The sequence below is a fragment of the Peromyscus maniculatus genome, chromosome 22, assembly GCF_049852395.1.
Source record: "Peromyscus maniculatus bairdii isolate BWxNUB_F1_BW_parent chromosome 22, HU_Pman_BW_mat_3.1, whole genome shotgun sequence".
Taxonomy (NCBI): domain Eukaryota; kingdom Metazoa; phylum Chordata; class Mammalia; order Rodentia; family Cricetidae; genus Peromyscus; species Peromyscus maniculatus.
In genome coordinates, this window is record NC_134873.1 from 37,603,195 (window position 1) to 37,624,783 (window position 21,589).

At 44.9% G+C, this 21,589-nt stretch overlaps 1 protein-coding gene across 18 annotated transcripts in view; it reads left to right on the top strand.

Moving 5' to 3' along the window:
* Myt1l (myelin transcription factor 1 like) overlaps window positions 1-21,589 on the top strand; it is a 409,971-nt gene that overhangs the window by 370,270 nt on the left and 18,112 nt on the right. For 17 of the 18 annotated variants that reach the window (XM_076559626.1, XM_076559627.1, XM_016008078.3 and 14 more), the window contains 3 exons: window positions 1,713-1,775; window positions 9,309-9,392; window positions 11,105-11,326. In XM_076559626.1, the coding sequence (XP_076415741.1) occupies window positions 1,713-1,775; window positions 9,309-9,392; window positions 11,105-11,326 (369 nt within the window). The remainder of the gene's footprint in view (window positions 1-1,712; window positions 1,776-9,308; window positions 9,393-11,104; window positions 11,327-21,589) is intronic. The other variant, XM_042267404.2, reaches the window with a different exon arrangement.

Genomic DNA, 21,589 nt, shown 5'->3' on the forward strand with positions numbered 1-21,589 from the left:
GACATTTGGGAACAGAATGCATCTGCTGACTGTTCACATGTATCACTTTGTTCCTGACCCGGCTTCAGGCTCTCACTGGGTAGGGATACACAAAGCATGGTCTTCTTTTCATTAACAGAGGGTGATTTGTTCACTGAGTCACTGAATCTATGTTATTTAATGGAAAGGGTATCTTTTCTTAACTTATGTCCCTTAGTTTTACCTTCATAGTGGTACAAAGGCAATGAAATTGCTTTGAGAAGCATGTTTCTGCATTACTATCTGCTTGTTCTTAGGATGGTGTATTTATGAAGTTATATGGAAACTTGGTAGGTAGCTCCATGTTAAAAGTGCTTGCTTTGCAAGCATTAAGATCTTTGTGCTATCCTCAGAACCCACTGTAAAAATAAAATAAAAACTTGATTCCCATCACTGGAAGGTAGAGGCAGATATATCCCTAGGGCTTCTTGCCAGTCTAATCTACTTGGTATGTTCCAGGACAGACATCTGTCTCTAAATATATAGATGATTGGTTGATAGGTAGATAGGTGATAGCTAGATGATAAATATTCACAGACAGACAGATATATGATAAATATAGACAGGCATACAGACAGATACATAGATGATAAATATAGATAGAAGGATGGATAGATGGACAGATGATAGATGATAAATATAGGTGGATGGATGGATAGACAGAGGATAGATGATAAATATAGATGGATAGATAGATTAGATAGATAAATAGAGTGAGTAAGTGAGGAGCAGTACCTGAGGAATAATACTGATGATGTCCGCCAGCTTTCACATCCATATATCCTAACCCAGGCACACACAGGTACACACACATGCGCACACACACACACACACACACGCACGCACGCACGCACGCACTCACACACACACACACACACACACACACACACAAGTTACTTGGATAGAAATAATTATAAAACCCTTCAATGATGCAAACTGGCCTTAAGGTACCAAGTGAATTTGTTTCTGTGGGTTTAAACAAACTTGGCAGAAGAACCTATGCCTAATATGAGATCCCTGGCAGGGCATGCAGATGCACCTCCTACATTGTACTACAAAATGGAAAATTAATAGGCTTAAGGTACAGCAGACCTGCAGAAGGTGCCATGACTAGAGAACCTGTCTATCCTTCCCCTCCACCCCCACCCCAGCCCCACTTCCAACACAGGTACCAGCTGTTACCTTTCCTGGGCTCTAGGATCCCTCAGTATGGACAGAATTGCGAGGAAATGGCTCAGGTTCCTGTTCAAGGTTGGCTCAGATTAGGTCATGCCCTTAGCCATGGCACATATCTTTCCATTTTGTATTTTGTCATGTGTAGATTGTTTTGACAGCAAGCCCTGCAGTAACTGGCCATGGTTAAGTTCAAGGGAACAGGAAGGAGACAGAAAGGCCATCTGGGGGGCCACCTAGTGACAGAGGATGCTAGGTGCTTCAGGGACTGAGGATTCCTAAGTGGCCACAAAAAGCCATGGTCCTTTGTATATATCCTCATGCTGAGAAATGAGGAGGCAGAGATGGATTTGTATGTGGTAATGGTCGTGAGTGAGCTAGGGAGCTCCCAGATCAATTTAGTCTCTCTTAGTAGCAAGGATACACAATAAAGGAGTTTGCCTTTCAGATAAATAAAGTCAACTACCCAGGGGGGTTGATTTCCTTCAAGTAAATTACCCCATTTGCATTTGTACTTGTAGGTGCCCCACCCCTGGCTGTGACGGTTCTGGACACATCACTGGCAATTATGCTTCTCATCGAAGGTATGTAGACTCATCAGAACTACCCTCTCTCCCCAGAGCAGCAGCTCTATCTTGGCAAGGGTACTGCATTCCTGGCTGAGATGCAGGCTAGATATGGTACTATTCAGCTAGGGAGATCTAGACTTGGAGTCACAAGGCTATCATCCTCTTGGGGGTTGATAGAATGTTCATCTCTCCTGGGTCTGTATACTGCCCTAGAGCATCAAGAGGCCACTAAAACATTTCCAATCCTTCATTCTAGAAGAACAAAGGAAAAAGATTCATCTCCAAATGTAAGATTTCTGAGAATGCCCCATGTAGGTGAATATTCTTAGATGTACACACTGTTAGTCCCTTTAACATTAGGGTTTGAAGCATAAAGCTGCACAGTTACTATGAACAGGGTTGACTGCTGAAGAGAAGTTTAACTTTAAATTTCCATTCCTCACAATGAGAACAGAGAAGCTACAATATGACACAGAACTCCGACCATATGAGTTGACAAAAGGCCTCCACTACCTGTAATTCCATCAGCATGGTGGATACACACTTTATGACAGGTCCTATGTCAGAAGAGAGTTGAAAGAAAATCTTGGTGTATAGCATCACAGAATAAGAGTAGGTGAATACTTGGTAAAGGTGGCAAGGCCAGCTTTCCTTAAGAGGCCTGGTGACAGGTTCAGGAATCCTGTATCAGAGCCCCAAAGCTTGGCACCTGCAAGGACAAGTGGGGATCTACAGCTAAGGGGCAGGCTGTCAGTAAATTGCAAGCCATCATCAGAACTATCCTGGAGGACCCCATAACATTACTGCTGAGGGCAGGCAGAGTATAGATGACCATGAAGCAAACACCAAGGGCTTGGGATGTTTACTAAGCTGGCTTGGCAGCATTCTTATTCACACTTTACTCTGCAAGAACAGATAGGGATCCAAGATTGGGACTCTCAGGCTCTGGTCACACAGGATGGTCTTTGTCAGAGTCTGAGAACTCAGGAGTTCCATGGGGCCATCCTTGTCTGTAGAAACAGACATGCACATGCTGCCAAAGTACAGAGAAGCACATGATCTCCACCAGGCTTTCTCAACTGCAGCAGTGCTGGCATTTGTGAATTGACAGTCCTTTGCTATGAGGTTCCCCTCAATCTATAGGCTGATGGATGGTACCATGACCTCCATCCTCAAGTGCAAGTCAAGATGTCTCCAGACTTAGGCCCACTAGGTCAAGAGAGGTCTTGTCCCTTGACTTGAATCACCAGGTATGCAAGATAGAGTCAGATCCTTCGGAAAGGATCTCCAGAGTAGATGGTTGGTTTATATTAGAGAGAATTCAAAACACTCATTAAATATATAAAGTCAAGTACATTCTAGTCTAGTCTTTATATTAATTTATCTAGAACATTCATCATATTGTAAATCTGTACAACTAAAAATGGAATTTTCCTGGTCACCTCACATCCAATGTCTTGTTTTCTACTTTAAAAGCAGGGTTTCTCTATAGCAGCCCTGGCTGTCCTGGAATTCACTCTGTAGACCAGGCTGGCCTCAAACTCCTAGAAATCCACCTGCCTCTGTCTCTCGAGTGTTGGAATTAAAGGCATGCACCACCACTGCCCAGCTCATTTGGCTTTTGATTTAGAATGTTAGATATTAGTAAGATACAAATGTGTCATTAAAATGTAATTTAGAGCAAGGCATGATGGTTGACATCTGTAATTCCAGTACTTGAAAGCTGAGGCAGGAGGATCATCAAGAGTTCAAGGCCATACTAGGTTACATAGAGAGACTTTTGTCTCAAAATAATGTGGGATTGAATATGTATGTATGTATATGTATATGATGTACATGTGTGTGGTATGTGTGTATGGTATGTATGTTGTATATATGCATGTGCATGCATATGTATGTTATGTATCTTTGTGTACATGTATGGTGTGTACACTTGTGTGTATATTGGTATATGGCATGTATGTATGTGTGGTGTGTATATATGTGTGCAGGCCACATACATGTGTTGTTTGTATTTGTATTCATGTGTGGTAATGTCCATGTTAATGGGTATGCATGGCTGTGTGTGTATGTGTATTTGTTTGTATGTCGGGCTTATATTTAAGCTATGATCAATGCTGAAGTAAATTCAGGCTTTATCAACATAGTTGCAAAGCAAATTTGATTTTGAGGAGAAAACCTTGGGCAAATATTGCCTTGTAGCAGTTTTAGTAAACAGGAAGTGAAGTGTATTGAAGTGTTATATAATATCAAGTTCCTTTACGTAGAAGTTGAAATAGAGTCAAGCATATTAAGTAAGAACATTGCATTTGGTTCACAGTTCTTATGTAAATTTTCCACTAAGAAAAGACTGAGGTCACAACTAAATAAGCAAAGGTCTGTATAAGTTGAGTAAACACAGAAGCCAACAGCTAGATGACTACCTTCTTCAGGCCCATTGGTTCTTGGCCACAGGATGATTAGAAATCTTCCTTCTCTTTTATGTTCCTGAATCCCTTCCCAGAGACACAGGCCATGAGATACTTGTAGTACAGAAGCCGTAGAAGAAAGTTTACCTAGACAGGGATGCACTGCCCACCCCCAGATATGCCACAATTTAGCTCAGGTTTGAGTACAGAAATGAGGTCTCAGAGCAAGGATTCCAAGTAGATCAAGGGTCAGAGGCTCTTGGATAGTTTCTGGTGCCCATGGGTCTGTCCTTCCTGGTCATAGAATGGTGCACACATTGCCTTGTCTTAGGTTACAGGATGTCCCTCTTCTGTAATTCAAGACCCTAGAGAAATACACAGACCTCTTTGTAATAGAAATGATCTGAAGACGTGTCTTAGTCAGTGTTCTATTGCTGTGAACAGACACCATGACCACAGCAACTCTTATAAGGGAAAGCATTTAATTGGAGCTTGCTTACAGTTTCAGAGGCTTAGTCCATTATCATGGCAAGGAGCTTGGTGGCACACAGGCAGACATGGTGTGGAGACATAGCTAAGCATTTTATATCTGGATCTGTAGGTAGCAGAAAGAAAGAGAGACACTGGGCCTGGCTTAGGCCCTCGAAACCTCAAAGCCCACCCTGCAGTGACACACTCTCTCGGACAAAGCCACACCTAATCCAACAAGGCCAGACTTCCTAATCCCTCCCAATTAGTGCCACTCCCTGATGACTAAGCATTCAAACATAGGAGCTTATGGGGGCCAACATTCTTACTCAAACAATGCTGTATCCCTTCCTCATCCTGCTGTCTACACACTGAACACAGAGAACCCATTCTTTTGAGGGCCTGAGGAAACTGAGATTCTAAGAGATGAACTAGAGTTGGAATTAAAGCCATGGTATCTAGCTCAAGTGTCACATCTCCATAGACCTATGAGCCAGAATGGTACTGGAAGACCACGGGATGGAGTACAGCCCACAGGGAAAGATGCACCCAGAGACATGCTAGACAGGATGCAATTGGAACTCACTTGGCTTAGCTATAAACAGTAGTGCAGCTTCCAGTTACAGTGCTCTATCTGAAGCCCCTAAATTTATCTCAACAAATACCTATGGACTGATGTTTTCTGAAACTTTCATCTACTACCTCCACCTCCCACTGTCCTCTGATGGGCCTGTAAAGCTTTCATGGTCTACAGTCTTCAGCTGACTTTGTCTTAGAATTCTTGATCATTTCCTTGGTTTCTCAAAGATCTTCTGTGTGCTCTTCTGCCATCCTTCATTCGAGCCTTCTTCATCTACAGTTTTTTAACATCATGGTTCAGTGACTTCTGAAGGCTCCTACTACACAGGCTCACAGGGTTCCATTATTCTCTGAGCCCTCTCATTTGCCTTTCAATTGGATCATACAATAGCAAGACACACCCAAGACCCCTCGGCTCCTACTCTGTGTCTCACAGGGGATTCTGTCCTTCCCATTTAAGTACCCCAATATCTTAAGGGGCAACTAATAACCTCCCAAAACACAGGGTATTGGTAGACTTCCTATGTACCAAGTATTGCACTGAGCTTCCTACATATATGGTCTAAATGTCATGTGAGATTATTTTTATCAGAGTTGAAATAGGAATTGAGGCTGGAATGCAAACTTCCCATGCTGTCAGCTGGTTGTTCTCCCAAGCCCTTTCCTGTTGTCCTTCTATGAGGTGAAAGACCCAAGGCTCCAGCCCAAAGATTGGTGGCACCTTCTACTCTGTTCCATTGTGCTTTGAGAGGTCCAGACAGTGATCCCAGAGGCCTACCCTGTTATTAGAAGCATCATCCAATCCCAAAAACAGAGATAAAGACAGCAGACTTGTTGGTATCCAGAAGTACAAAGAGAAAGGCTTCTTTGAGGTCATAGAATTGTAACCTTCACTAGGGAGCTATGGACACTACATCATGGAACTTCTGACAGAAGCTGTTCACATACTACAGGGAAACCTTTCTTTTCACCTGAGCTGGCTAAGCCCACCCTAACCTGTCTCTCTACCCTAAGAAATCAAGTGTTACAACAGTGTTTATGGTTCTCAAAAAAAAAAGCCTACAACAATTCAGTAAAAGACCCAAATTGGCTGTTTTCAATTCTAGGACCATGCAGCACTTCACAGAGCAGCCACTACACTAATAAGTAGAACAAAGGAGGCTGTTGGGATACAGAGGAAATCAGAAACAGCAACTCAAAACTGCATTCCTAGCAAGGCAGGAGACAGGACAGTAGACAGATTACTGATGCCAACGTCAATCCAGAGGCTTCTGGGTCTTTCTTTAGGGGTGGATTTGGGCAAAGAAGTTTGTTGCCATGCCAGATAAAACTGGCCTGCTTAAGAAGTTGACTGTCATCTCTCTAATGATGGTTTAGAGTCAGGCAAACAGCTGAAATTCAGCTCAGAGATGTGAACATTGGTGTGGCATGTTGGGGTCTATCACCAGAACCTCCTGTGATTGTCACATGTCTTCAGATAGATACAGTTTCAAGCAAAAATACAAATATCTAAGGAGCCCCTGAGTCAGTGGTAATGAACTGTGGGAAACACAGTTTCTGCTTAGGAAATTTTTAGTAATTTATAGCATGATTTCGAATTTCAGCCCAAGACTACAGAAACCTAGAATCTCACAGATATTTATTGAGCACATCATACATTCTAGAGGTCAAGTAACAATGATAACTAAGAAGGGTGTGTCCTTAAGGTGCAACTAATCTTTGGGGGAAAGAGATGCAAAGGTTTGGGCAGTGTCTTGGGCAGCTCCAGGGAGTGGGGGATTTGGATATGGGGACTGGTTTTCAGGATGAGGTAGGCTGGGAATGGTGGTGCACTGGTCATCTCCCCAACATGAGCTTTTTGAACATAATGTGCACACTATATTCAGTACAGAGGAAACTCAAAAGTATAGGAAGGAAAGTGCCATTTGGACAAAGGTGAATGGCCATAGCGTGATCTGAGATGTGAAAGCTTCCAGATAGGATGGAGGCTGGTTCTGTTCAAACAACATCACCTTTGAGGTTCTTATATAAGCCATATAATAAGGTAGACATGAGAAGAAGGAAAACTTTCTCTGACCATGCAGCAGTCCAAAGGAGTGAGTGGTAAGAAAAAAAACAGTATTTAAGAAAGGAAAGATGGGCCCAGAGGCTGGTGTTAGATGTAAGGAGTGGTGCATAGATTCTTAGGGCTCCCTCAAAGGTCAAATACCTGCAATTGTGTCTCTATCACTCAGCCAGAAAGAAAGGTAGCTGCCTTCTTGTGGGCATTTGGATCTTAAGGAAGGACTACAGATGTTGTGGAATCTCTATATCATCCCTGGCCTCCTGTTCTTCTGTCCTTCTTCCCTTAAGAGCCAGGAGACAGGAACCATGATCAGAGACATGGCCAAGTACTACCAGTAACAGGACAGACACTTCAGAAGCCTGCTTGGTGCCATTCCCAGACTAATCTATAGTAATGTCACCATGGGAATCTCTGGAGTCCATGAAGAATAATGGATTTCATGTCCATGGGTACATCAAAAGTAGAGAGTATTGAGTCTGAGGTTATAGCTCAGTTGGTAGTGTGCTTGCTTAGCATACATAAATAAATTCCCAGCAACACATAAAACTAGGTGGGATGGTGCATGCTGCCTGAAATCTCAGGATTACAGTACTGACAAGGTGGAGGCAGGAGGATCAAATTCAAGGTCATCATAGGCTACATAGTGAATTGAGGCAAGCCAGTGTGTGTGTGTGTGTGTGTGTGTGTGTGTGTGTGGTGTACATCAATATATATCAAACAAAACAAAAAAGTAGAGTAGTGAGTCACTTGAAAGTCCTTGGCAGTGCCCTTGGTTCTCTGGGGCTCAACTGGGGGTAGAAATCCATATGCTTCCATCAATCAGGAAGAGGAACACGGGTTGCATCAAACTTCCAGTCAAATGCTGAAGTACTGTCTATCAGAATGAGACCCTAAAGCCCAGGGATTATAAGCCACTGAACATAATGGGCAGGGAAACTGGACCTTATAGTGTCAGGAGAGACATCTGTTTCCTCAGCCCATCCTTCCCCATTATGTTCATAATGAAGCTTTCAACAAATACTTAACTGTCACTTGCTCTGAGCAGGGCTTTGAGTAGAAGTTAAAGATGCAGATGAGTACAAGGTGGCTCACATATCCTTAGGACCAGCCTCTTAGAGGACCCTTTGGAGGGAAAGGTGAGCAAAAAGAAGCCAAGGCTTCTCAGTAGATAAGACCTCCATGTGGAGACCAAACTCATGGATAGTGGCAGACAAGGAGTACACGTGGCTGAAAGGAAGGTGAAAGTCCAGGGGGAAAGCCATCAGGGGACACTGAGCTAGAGGTGGCAGAGGAATGAGTTAGACATTGAGGAAATGGACAGCCTCACAAGCTATACACAGGGCAAAGCCCACACTGCATATCCATGCTTGAGATGTCTAGGTATAGGGAGAGACACTCAGAAGAGGCCTAGTACATGAAGATCCCTTGAGAAAATCTCCAGTTCCTCTATATCCAAAACCTAGAAAGTAAACAAACACATTCAGACTTCAGCATCCCTTCTGTAGATACAACCAAACATCCATGCTTGGGTGAGATGGAATAGCTCCCAGCACAAATCTGGGCTGCAGGGCTCTTCACTACATCAAGATTGGCCTGTCTACCCTTCATGTTACCTCACCATCCCTCCCTCCCTCCCTCCTTCCCTCCTCCCCTCCCTCCCTCCCTCCCTCCCTCCCTCCCTCCCTCCCTCCCTCCCTCCCTCCCTTTCTCCTTCTATATCCATTCACAGAACCTTCTCCAGCATCTTTTTGATGAGTCCTCACTGTCCCCATTTCTCAAGCTGGCCATTCACCATGTCTGCAGCACCTAGTCCACTCAAGGCTTTTAACCCCCTTGAGAGGGAACTGACAGAGTATAAAGGCATTGAGAGGACATAGGAACTATGTCCAAAATGCACTCCTGCCCCCCCCCCCAGATCTTTAATTCATCCCCAAAATTCCAGGCTGTGGAGAGAACCAGGTCACTGTTGAGGAAGTTTTTTTCCCAAGACTCAATGTTGGGTGTTTCTGAAACCTATCTCTCCTTCAGCCTTTCTGGGTGCCCAAGAGCAAAGAAGAGCGGCATCCGGATAGCACAGAGCAAAGAGGACAAGGAGGACCAGGAGCCAATCAGGTATAGGGGCCAGCAAGGCCTGACCTTGAACATCTGTGAGAAAAGGGAACAGTGGGTTCTAGAAGGTGTCTGCTGAGGTTTCACTAAGCAACTAGGCCAGATGAACCTAAACCAAAGTGCATCTGCTAACTGGCCACAAGGTTTCAGATGTCCAACCCCAGTCTATGTCACCAAGTAATGTTCCCTTCCCCAGAGTGTACTGGGACTACAGGCTTGTGAAAGGCTGTGAGAGCGTAAACATAATACTGAAAGCAAATTTTCTGCCCTCATGCTGGCTTGAGAGAAGCAGTAGTAGTGCTTTGCCTTTCCCGGTGTGAGCTTGGGAGTTCGGCTGCACTGAACCTTCCTCTGCAGGCAAAGGGCTGGTGCATCTGCTTGTATTTTGTTTTCATTTTCTATTTCTCCTTGCCTTCCCTCCTTCCCCGGGCCCCAAACCTCACCAGATAAACTTGGTGGGTCTGCATTAAATTTCAGTATCAGTACTTTAAGAGGTAAGTTTTAACTCAAACAAAAATCAATGAAGACATAGATTATTAAGATAAACTAAAATGTATAAAAATAAAAAATATGGATTCTGTGGCATGTAAATTTTGCTATTCAAAAAGAAATGTGGGGTTAGAGATATAGCTTAATTGATAGAGTCCTTGCCTAGCATGTATGAGGTTCAAAACTCAGCACTGCATAAATCGGCATGGGTGGCACAGACCTATAAGATGAAGACAGGAGAATCTTCAAGGTCATCCTCAGCTAGTTCCTCAGGCCAGCCTGGACTACATGAGACCTGGTTGAAAGGAAGGAAGGGAGGAAGAGAGGGAGAAAGGGATGTAGGAAGGGGGAGAGGGGGAAGAGAGAAAGGGTAGGGAATGGAAAAAAGAAAAGGAGCAGGAAGGGAGGGAGAGGGAAGAGGGAGGAAAGCGAGAGGGAAAGGGAGACTGGGAAATGAAAAGAAAATGCAAGCAGACACATGGCCCTGAGCAACGAAGATTGTGAAGTCTGCCTCAGCCTTCTCTGAGGCACACTGGGACACTTTCTTGGCTGAGTCTGGGTTCCGCCTGTACTGTGGCAAGCAATCAGCAGTACATTTCCAGGACCTCCAGCTCCCTGCACCTTCCACTCTAGAGCCTTAGATACAGCTCCTGAGGTATGCCATCTCATCTAGCTGAAAGGACACTTTGTGTCCTTCAAGAGCACAACCACATACAGAGTGCTTCCTAAGCCTTGAGAGAACGCAGGTTGATGAAATTACTTTCATTAGCATATACTAATTGAACTCCTACACTGACCCATTGGCTTTGCATTTTACCACAAGAATTCTGTCCAAAGGTGACATTTTCTGCAAACATCTGCATTTCACCAGTGCTCCTTGTGTGAGTCACCACCCTTCCCAAAGCACAGGACATAGTCCCTTGAGCTGCTTATCTGTCCCTAGTGTCCATTTCTAAAAGGGTGAAATACCATGTGTTCCCATTGGGTGATGTCTTTCTAGGTCATCTTCTGTATCCTCTAGTTCTAAGATTACAGCCGTGTGCCACTACATCTGGTTCTTACTGTTTTCCTTTCTCTTGTCCAGTAAAGCATGGTCGATAGTTAGTTAGTTAGTTAGTTAGTTAGTTAGTTAGTTAGTTAGCCATCACATGGAGTGACTGTATTACATAGTCCACTATGCCTATGATGGTAAAGACAATGAAGTTTGCCTCCTGTCTGTTGTCCAGGTGCCCAGTCCCTGGCTGTGATGGTCAGGGCCACATCACTGGGAAATATGCATCCCACCGCAGCGCCTCCGGGTGCCCCTTAGCGGCCAAGAGGCAGAAAGATGGATACCTCAATGGCTCCCAGTTCTCCTGGAAGTCAGTCAAGACTGAGGGCATGTCCTGCCCTACACCTGGGTGTGATGGGTCGGGACACGTCAGTGGCAGCTTCCTCACACACCGCAGGTGAGTCCTCATTACTTGGTGGATCCACTTTTCAGCTCAGTGGTGGATGCTAAAGGGAGCAGGTTTTATCTTCTTCCTCATCATTCATGCTAAAAAAAAACCGCAATGAAAAACATCCAGCAGACTAACAAAATGTGGAGATCTGGGAAAGGTGTAAAGCTTCAGATTTATCTCAAAAGCACAAACCCCTTCAACTGTGTCTATCTACCATGACTATGGTTTTTGGGTATTTTTCTTTAAATCAGGATTCACAGTAAGAAGCAGACTTTAATCATACATGAACCCACAAGAGCACATACATAGATGTCTGTAGACTGAAGCATGTCTTGCTTGGAATTCCAAAGCAGCCCCATCCTTGGAAAAGAGGGTGGTGCTTGTGACAATGGCCTTATCAGATACACAAGAAAACTTCCAGGAAACTCAGCCAGCCCCATTCATTTTTATTTGTTTAATTTAAATAGAAACATGATTCAATATCTTGAAAGAGGCCTGTTTTGTGGTGTGTCCTGGGCTCCTTGGGAAAGCAATGGGTCTCAATGGCAGCAGCCTCAGAAGAAAGCCAGCAGGACCCATTTGACAGGGTGTCTGAATGCCGGGACCCACAATGCACAGTGTCAATCCTGCTAGTTGGGGAGGAGTCACAGGGGTCCCTTGCTGATGCTCCATGATACTTCTTGCATGCAAGTGTGCTCACAAATACCTGGGTCTGTATAAAACCACTTCATTAATAAGCAGACTAAAGGAGTAAAGTTAGCTTCAAGACTTTGGGACACAGAGCCTGAACATTTCAAAGTGATTTTTAGTCATTGAAGAAACTCCTGGGATAGAAAGATGACTCCGTGGATAAACGCACTTGCTGTGTAGGCATGAAGACCTGACTTCAGAGTACAACACCCATACAGCAAGTGAGGCCTGTTCCTGTGTGTGTGGTAACTCTGGCACTGAGGCAATCACTAGGGCCTGTTGGTTGCCAGCCTAACCAAAATCCCCTGAGCTCCAGCTTCAAGGAGAGATCTTGCCTCAAAATAACAAGATGCAGAGTAATAGAGGAGCACATCCAATGTCCTCTGGCTTCCATGTACTCACAGGTGTACACACCCTTCAGAATAATTTGCATATTAATACAATATACACACATACATACACAAAAAAAGAAGGAAGAAAAAAGATAGTCCTGCTCTGGTAGAAAACTCCAATGACCTAAATACTTTATAAAAAGAAAAATAAAGGTCTTTCCCATGATACATTCTCCCAACTTCTTTCCACAGCTAGTGATTCTTGTTTTCTCTCAGAAGCTTCTCTTATACAATAAGTATACTCAGTGGAGATACTTCAACAGGAGTTCAAGTGTGGTCTGCAAGCTGCATCTCAAGGCGTGTTTCCTGGAGAAAAGGAGACTATGCTAAGTGGAGGGGAGTTATGCAGCAACAGGGTATCCCCAGCACCAGCAGCTCCAAAGAGAAGGGTCTCATCCCCAGGAGATGAGTAAGCCCAGATGAATGCAGACGATGGAGGGAGTTACGATGAGGGCTTTAGACAAAACCTAGCTTTTGTAGTTCTAACAGGAGGCATAGAAGACTAGCAAAGGCGATAAGAGGCACAAGGAGGAACTGAGAGGGAATGGTGAGCAAGAGGATATGTGGTCCCAGCCACAGAAGGACTAAGAAAAATAGAAAAGAACTAAGTTTTAAAGTTGGGCATATCAGGGGCACTTGCAATTATAACAAAATGTTAAGAGACTAAAACCATTCTCTGTGCAATGGAGTTGAAGCCTGAAATTAAAATGGAGGCATTGCCTTGGGGGCTGCTGGTGAGAACCATTTCCTTGTTTGCATTGTCTTCCCAGGGTGGAGAGAGAATATAAGTCCTTTTTATAAGAACACTAATCTGATCAGGTCAGGGACCACCACCTCACCTCATTTAGCCTTAATGGCCTCATTAAGGATTCTGTATCCTGATACAGCCCTGTGGAGTAGAATCGTGGATGGGGAGGCTAGGGATATTCGTTATATAAACGGGGTGTGGTGGTGCACTCTAATCCAAGCACTCCAGGTAAGAGGGAAAGGATCAAAAGTTCAAGGTTATCCTCAGCTGTATATCAAGCTTAGAGCTAGCCTGGGGTACATGAAACCTAAACCAAAACAGCAAAACCAAAACTGTGTGACCGGGGATAGAGCAACAGATCAGTGATTAAAAGTACATACTGCTCTGAGTTCGGTTCCCAGCAACCACATCAGGTGACTTATTACTGCCTGTAACTCCTTTTCCAGACTCTATAGGCACCTGACCTCATGTATACACACACACACACACACACACACACACACACACACACACACACACACACACACAATCACTCACTCACTCACTCACTCACTCACTCACTCACTCACTCACACACACACAAAAAAACCTAAATCTTATTTTTAAAATGTGAACTTTGAGGCACACAAACATTGAGACTATGACAGAAGAAAGCTGGATTCATTTGAACTATGTTTTCTTGAGATTTTCTGGCATTTTAGAAATGTCCAACAGACAGCTGGAAATAGGGTAAGGGGAAGATCCCTAGTAAGATCACTGTCTGATCACACATAGGTCTGTGGCTTATAAGGAGCAGGAATGGCAGAGAGGAGAGTGGCACTCTGAGAAACATCTCTTGGCTAGTGAACTGATGAGGTCAAGACCCCAAGGTCACATGACAGGGCAGGCCCACCAAAAAAAAAAAAAAAGACTAATATCACAGATATTGCAGAGGCCACATGGCTGAGAGGGCTTTGAGGTAGAGTTTTAAATGATGGTTAATCTCCAAAACTGGATATGTTTCAGCTTGGGTACCCCTATCATTCTATGAAGGGCTTAGGCAGAGGGCTGGAGGCCAAAACCAGACTGCAACAGGTCTGGTCAGTAACAGTGCCAAGGTAGTCACAGGACATTTCCAAAGTCCAGATCGGGGAAGAAGTGACAAGAGTGGGAAGCAGAAGAAGGAGGGTGATTGAGGACATGACCCAGGGGACAAAGAGGCCCAGTCCTGGTGGAAGTCAGAAAGCCAAAAACAAGGAGGGGAGGGGAGTGGTGTGAACATCTGTGGGAACATCTAGGTAGAGGAACCACAAGCTAGAGGACATGGGCGTACTGTGTGTGGTGGGGGGGAAGCTAGGGTGTTCTGAATTTCCTTCAGGAAGACTGATAGGAAGGACTGCAAGGAGAAAACACAGCTCCAATCAGGTCCCTAGTGTCCTTGTGTATGCTGAGTCACTGCCACCTCCTTCATACCATCCTCACCTCTCAGTGCTGCACAGAACTTCCATGCATCGGACTCTACCCATAGGAGGAAAGGCGCTCAAGTGTTGTTTAAGATAAGATACTGTGTTCCCTGCCACCCTGCGTATCTGAAGACCTGAGGTGTATAGTAGCCAAGTGAGCTTCACTAGATATGTGCAAAAGAATGGGAGGGAGAAGACCAATGCAGGAAAGGCCTCTGCCAGGTCTGAACTGGCTCAAGCCTCTGTCTTCTGGGAAAGCTTCAGTAAATTTGGGCAGAAGCAGGATTAGCCAGGGACATGCACAGCAGCTTCATAACATCTGGAACCCACTATTCATGTGTGAGTACAGGCAGCTTCTCCATCCCAGGAGTCAACCTACTGCAGGTTGCCCGGGCTCTGAATGTGTATACCCGTTATCCTGTCATTCTTCCCAAAGCAGCACAGTATAATACTGGTTTCCCCCACATTACAGTGTTGGGTTTTTTTTTTTAAGATTTGTTTTTATTTTTTAGTATGTGTATGTCTATGTGGGGGTGGGGAGGGTCTGTGCATATATAAATGCAGGTGTCCACAGAGTCCAGAAGAGGGCATCAGATTCTCTGGAGCTAGAGTTACAGGTGGTTGTGAGCATCACAGTATTGTTGCTGGGGAACCAAACTCAGGTTATCTGCAAGAGTAGTATGAATGCTTAACTACTGAGCCATCTCTCCAGCCTCTCATACCAGCTCTGAAACAGTTACATTGTATGAATAGTATAAATGATCTATAGGAGTTTTAAGGTGAAAGGCATAGCTCTGTGGTAGAACATTTGCCCTATGCTCAAGGCCTGAGGTTCAATTCTCAGTACCACAGAAAAAAGAAGTGGAAAGGCTGTTGGGATGTTCCATGTGAATACTAAATCATTTCATAAAATGAACGTACTTGTGACTGTTGCTATCTAATTGGGGCTTTGAAAACAATCTCAAATACTGAAGGATAAGTGTGTACCAAGTAAGCATCTTCATTTACTATCACCTCAATTCTAATTCCACAAAGAAACCAGAAAGAGTCTCCAAAATTAAAGTTTAGATTCACACTCTAAATGAGCATTTTTGTAAGTAAGACATATTTTCTTTGGAGGCATTACTCAGACCTCCCTGGCCTTGGGCTGGGCCACGAGTCTTTCACAGTCTTTCTAGAGTGTTTGTTTGGCTTCCCAGAACCTTGGCAAAGCAGACTCCCAATGAGGCATTTATTTTTCTCTACAAATGGCAGACTGGAAGAGGACAGGAGAGGGAGTTTGGGGTGTCTTCAACACAATTTCCAAGGGTTGTGTTATCTGCAGCATAAATGAGTGTGGTGGTGGTGGTGGTCTGGGTTGTACTGTTTGTGGTGGCAGTGGTTTTAGTTGTGTGGTATTTGAGGTGTTGTGGTACTTCTTATAGTGGTGATGGTCATGGTTGTGGTGACTGTTGCAATATAGAGATTGTTCTGGCTATGGTTGTGGTAGTTGTAGAAGCTATGATTGTGATTTTTTTTCCTTGTGATGCTTGTTATTACAGGGCCTGTTGTGGTGATTGTGACTGTGGGAGCTGTGGTTGTAGAGGCTGTGGTGCTGCTGGTTGTGATGTTTGTGATTGTGGGGACTATAGGAATGAATGTTTGTTGCAGTGGTGGTGGTTGTATTATTGCAGTAGCAATTGTGGTAACTATGATACAGTGGTGGTGGTGGTATTAGTCACCACAATGGTCACTACTACTGCCATAACTACTACCATTGCAACAATCATCACCATCCCTACAACCACCACAGCCATAGTACCTGATGGCTACCATCCATGCCCATAACTGAGCATTCTCTGCAACAGAGCTACTCTCATTTAGCTGTTCTTCCCATGTAGCAATGCCACTGGAGCAAAAGTAGCCTGTATGTTTAGACAGGAAGAAAATGGGAGCATGGGAACATTTTGCAAGAAACCAGATGTGTCACCAAGATGGGACTGCACTGATTTCCAAAGGCCGCCCAACAAACCAGTGAGCACTGGGAAGTTTAAGTCATAGAAATGTCCCTCTGTAACTAGAGTGGAAATATCAGAAACTTTGAAGATATACCTTTCCTGTCCTAAGAACTCTGTCGCCCCAAGCTCTGCTTTGCTCTGTCCTCACAAGCCCTTCTCTCCTTGTGTTATTGTGTGATATGGGTAAAGTTGCATTTGAGTCTACACTAACTTGACCTTATCCTTAAAGACCCTATTTCCAAATAATGCTGTACCAAAATAATGCTCACAACTTGGAATGTCAGCCTTTCCTATTTGAAGATCTAGCAGTGCAAAATCACTAAGTCTTGCCTAAGCCCCCTCACCAGGAAAAGAAGAAACAAAATGGAGCTGGCTTTGCTGTCTGTGAGAGTCAGGGTTAGGGGAAGCCTAAAAGGACCCAGATGGAGACAAGCTCTCCTGTAAGCACAAGCACTTGAAGCTGCCCTGGGGCCTCTGGGACATACTGCTGTCCCTCTGGCACTTTGAGCCTCCCTCTTTGGTCAGCAACCACATCTTGGAGAAAGAGATGCTTTGAGGTCACCAGACCAACATGCAGGGCCACACTTAGTCCAAGGTGTGCAAGCAGTACCCCACTAAGTACTTGAGTCTAACTCCCTAAGAAAGGGGGCAGAACCAGCAGATGGACACCTGGAGAGGGGATACACCAGCTCTTTGTGTATGAAGTTACAGGAACATATTCCCCAGCAGAAATTTTACCGTATCACTTCTATTGAGAATCCTGGTTAAACTCCATAGACTGGTTCACACTTGTCCTCACTGAATCTCATGATACCAACAGCATGACCAGTTCTCCTCATGAACCTACAAAACACCACAGTACCATAAAATACAAAGGAAGAGAACACATCACACCCACAGACACTGGCACATGCAGGGAGGGACACATTCAGAGTTCAGCCTCCTGTTGAGAAGCTGGACTTGGGATGTGGAGGTAAAACATAGAAGGGGAAGGAAAGCTGAAGAGAGGAGGGCAGGAACACACGCCTCTGAAGGTGCTGAGGCCAGCTCAAATTCTACAAGGGTAGGTGGGCCCTTGAATCCTGAGCCATGTTCCTCCTGCACCCCAGTAAATGGAGAGTAGAGAACCTTGGTATCAACTGCTCTGCAGGCTGAAAATGGCCAAATCTCTACAGAAAGCAGGAGCGGGAGGTGCAGTGGAGGGGCCCTGCCTCCTCCTTGGCCTCGGATTCTAGCTGAGACAACTGACCACTCCTGCAAATTTGCAGTCCCTGCCAAGTCCAGGTCTCTAGAAAAGGGGGCCTGGCTCCCCACTGGAGTCAGAAGTCAGGCAAGAAATACTGATGGCCACTGGCACCTATGAAAGATAACCAGAGCCAAGAGCCACAGCCAGTTAAGGACAGACAATGCTGCCTTTCCTGACAGAAACTGAAGCAAACCAACCCAGAAAGGAGAGGTGAGACAGAAAACAACAGCAACAAAGCAAACAAAAAACCAGAAACACCATGGAAACAAAAGGACATTTTCCAAGCTTATCCTTTGTCATCAGGCATAAAAGGATGGAAAGATCATTAAAGTGTATCGTATGTATAGCCCAAGGGGAAGGGGAAAATACATCTGGAAAACCTAAGTACAAAGGAAGGGTTATCTGGAACGTTCAGGTGCAAAATTGATGGTGTCTCCCATAAATTGCAAAGAGATAACAGAATGTCATAAACTGTATTTCAGAAGAATGCGTGACTGGTTCAGGAGGACTAGTAACCAACTACTAAAGAGTACCCAGGAAAACAAACAAAAAACAGAACTGAGGAAATGAAAGCAAGAATATTACCAAAGAAATAAAGCAAGAAAAGTTCCCAGGGTGAAGATCCTGAGCATTTCAGGGGAAGACCTTGTTGAGAAACCAGGAAATGAGGAAAGTTCCCAATCAGGCTTTCCCAAAGAAATGGCTCCCATAGGAGATATGGATGGGACCCTGGCAAGAAAGGGGTTCCTCCACCAGGGCTAGGAAGGTTGGTCCACCCATCAGGGCTACACTGCAGCCTGGGAACCCTGACTCCTCTCAAAGTCTGCCAGCTAATTTTTCCCTCACCTCTTTTCTGAAATAACTGAGGTGGGTTTTGCTCACTACAAATATCCTCACAACAATGTTGGATTAAATAATAAACGGCTAGAAAAGGCAGTCTCCACAGTGACACATAGACCTGACCATCACAGACAAAATCCAGGATGAGAGAAGAGAGGAGAAAAGAAGAGGGATTCAGCAACAGCAAGGGAAATTAGAAGACAGTGGAGTATCTTCTCCCCCTCATGCCTAGGTGGTACTCTTCTCCTGTACCCACTGAACCACCCAACCCAGTCGTCTCCCTAGAACTCAGCCTACTTTCCCACAGCAGCTTCCACTGTTCTCTAGCCTTCGTCCCTAGCCCTTTGCAGGTGCTCTCCATGATACTGCCAGCAACACAAGCTTCAGGGTACTGTTCTTAAATCCAGTGCCCTCAGCAGATAAGTCAGGTCTCTAGCCACCAGCCTCTGCCTGTCTCTGCAGCTCCATCTGTCATTCTAATGCTGGCCATACCTGAGCTCAAGGCTATCCAGCTCCACCTCATCCGTGGCTGCTCCTTACCCACCAACTAAATAATCAAAGGTAAATATCTACCAGACTCCCCCAAAGTGTTAGACCTCTAGTTAGGGAGACAGTGGTTCACAGGGGTTAGCCCAGGGACCCTGCCCAAACCATCTGTTATTCAGGGAAAGTGCAGAAAACCAAAAGGACGGAGGACTCAAGCTGGTGTTTGGCAGCTGCTGTAGCACCACATCTCATTGCTATTATCAGGGCTCCTTTGTCCAGTGAGTGCTGCTGCACTTGGGACAACTGAACAAACACATTGAATCAGTGGCTGAGGATATGAAATTCTGTGACCATACAGGGGCTGCTGCTTTATTTTTCTCTTAAACCTGGGCCTCTCTGTAGCTAAGGCTGACCTTGAATCGGATGGAGATCTGCCTACCTCATGTGTGACTATGCTCAGCTCCTGGCAAGGTTCTTGACACTGTTGTAGTGTTTCAGTGATCACTATTGCTCAATAACCCCAACACTAACCTCTTAGGAGAGTACCAGCCTCTTTGATATTCCCAAGCTCTGGAAGGAGTATTTGTTTATGAGACTGAAGAGGCTGGCAGTGGTTCCACCAACTGAGAAAGCAAAACCACTTTGGTAGCAAGGACTTGGGTCTAGGTGGTTGGTCACACAGCAAATTCCAGTATGTATAATACTAAATGGTGAAGATTGCTGGAAGAGAAATGGCCTACACAGAGACAATGGATGCTACCTCTCCACCACTTCTAAAAGCCTCTAGAAGTCTGAATCTAGGACTGCCTGGTTTTGCTGAGCAGACCCCCAGTAGACTCTGATTCCCTGGTGAGACACTCTTCAGGAGGCATCTTATCTTGTGATCTTCTAAGGCAAAGTCAGCCATTGAGTTTCACTTCAGTTCTTAAAGTTTCTATTCTATCCCTTTAAACTCATTCTCTTATTGATTCATAGCTGCTTTCTCTCAGGCTGGACTCTAAACTTCAATGGGTGAAAATGAGTCATGTATCTGCATCTCCTCCAGCCCCTGCTACCTTTCAAGGCTGTATTAGGCAGCTGTCCTCAGAAGCACAAGTGAGCTGTGGGCTTTCTATGTTTGCCCTGTCTAGAGCCATGTATGGAAGTGACCATCCCAGGGTGTTTCCTTAGGAAAACCCCATGAGTCCACTAACATGTTGGAGAGAGAGTCTCCCCAACAGATGTCATTATACAGCAAGACCTCCAAGAATTCCCAGAAGCCCAGGTCTCCATCAGTGTAGTCACAATGCAAGACCCAGGAGAAACAAGCAACACCAGCCAGGCCCTCTGGGTCTTTGAGATGATCACTCGGTGCCACTCACAAACAGCCAGGCACCCTATTTCCCCATGTATCCAGCTGTCTGCCTGGCACAGAAGTACCTGAAATTTCTCTCTCCAAATAGCTCTGGAGCTTCCTGTTTGGCACAGAATTTAAAGCTAAAATCTTTCTAATTATGGATTAAGAAGGATCACAGGGATCCAAATGAGACAAAGAGTGGCAGGAACTCTATGGGGCTCACCATCTTCTTGCCCCTTCCTCACGGTGCTTCTCTCAGCTTGTTATTGATAGAAATGGAGCTGTGGTGTGGAGGAGCACATCATGGCCATGTCACCATGCGTGGTGCACACTGTGTGCCATGGAAAGCATCACTACACTTCAAGAAAATGAAAGGCAACTCAGCGAGGAATCAGAAGTCACATCAGTGAGCAAAGCACCTGGGACTGTGCCTAAGAGCCTGATTCTAATGTGCCTTTCTTTGGGCACCTCAGGACACCTGGTCTCTAACACACTCCCTCCCATCTGTTGTTACCTCCTATCTACAAAGTGAACAGAGTTCACATGGTCATCCAGCCTGTTCGTGAGTCACACAGACTAAACTTTCTTTCAGATCACATTTTTACTCCTTATGATCATGTCCTGCCAACTTTGGTCATACACCCCTTTGGAAGATGAAGGTTCTCCAGGAAACCAATGTCCTGATAAATACTGGGAACCTTTTCTCCTCCTTGAGAAGCCACAAAAACTCTTGCTGGGTCCTGCAATGATGACTGGTGCCAGATTTCTAGGACCCCAGGCAAGTAAGAATAAGGGAAATGGGCATTAACTATGAGTTTCCCAGAATTTCTCAGCACTGAAACTGCAAGTCTAAGCTCAGAAGCCACCTGCCTTTGTTAAAAAGAGTTTCCACAACAGACTGAGCTCCTTCACTTGTATCTTGCTTTCTGTGGCAGGAGGCTGGCTATGTGTTTCTACCTGGGGCAGGTAGGTGTGTAGAGTACCCTCAACCATCCCAGAGTCAGCCATGCAAAGAGGAGACTGCGTGAGTGACCAGCAGATGGCAGTATGTCTGCAAGGAATCAGACACAACCCAGAGGTCTGAGCCAGGAA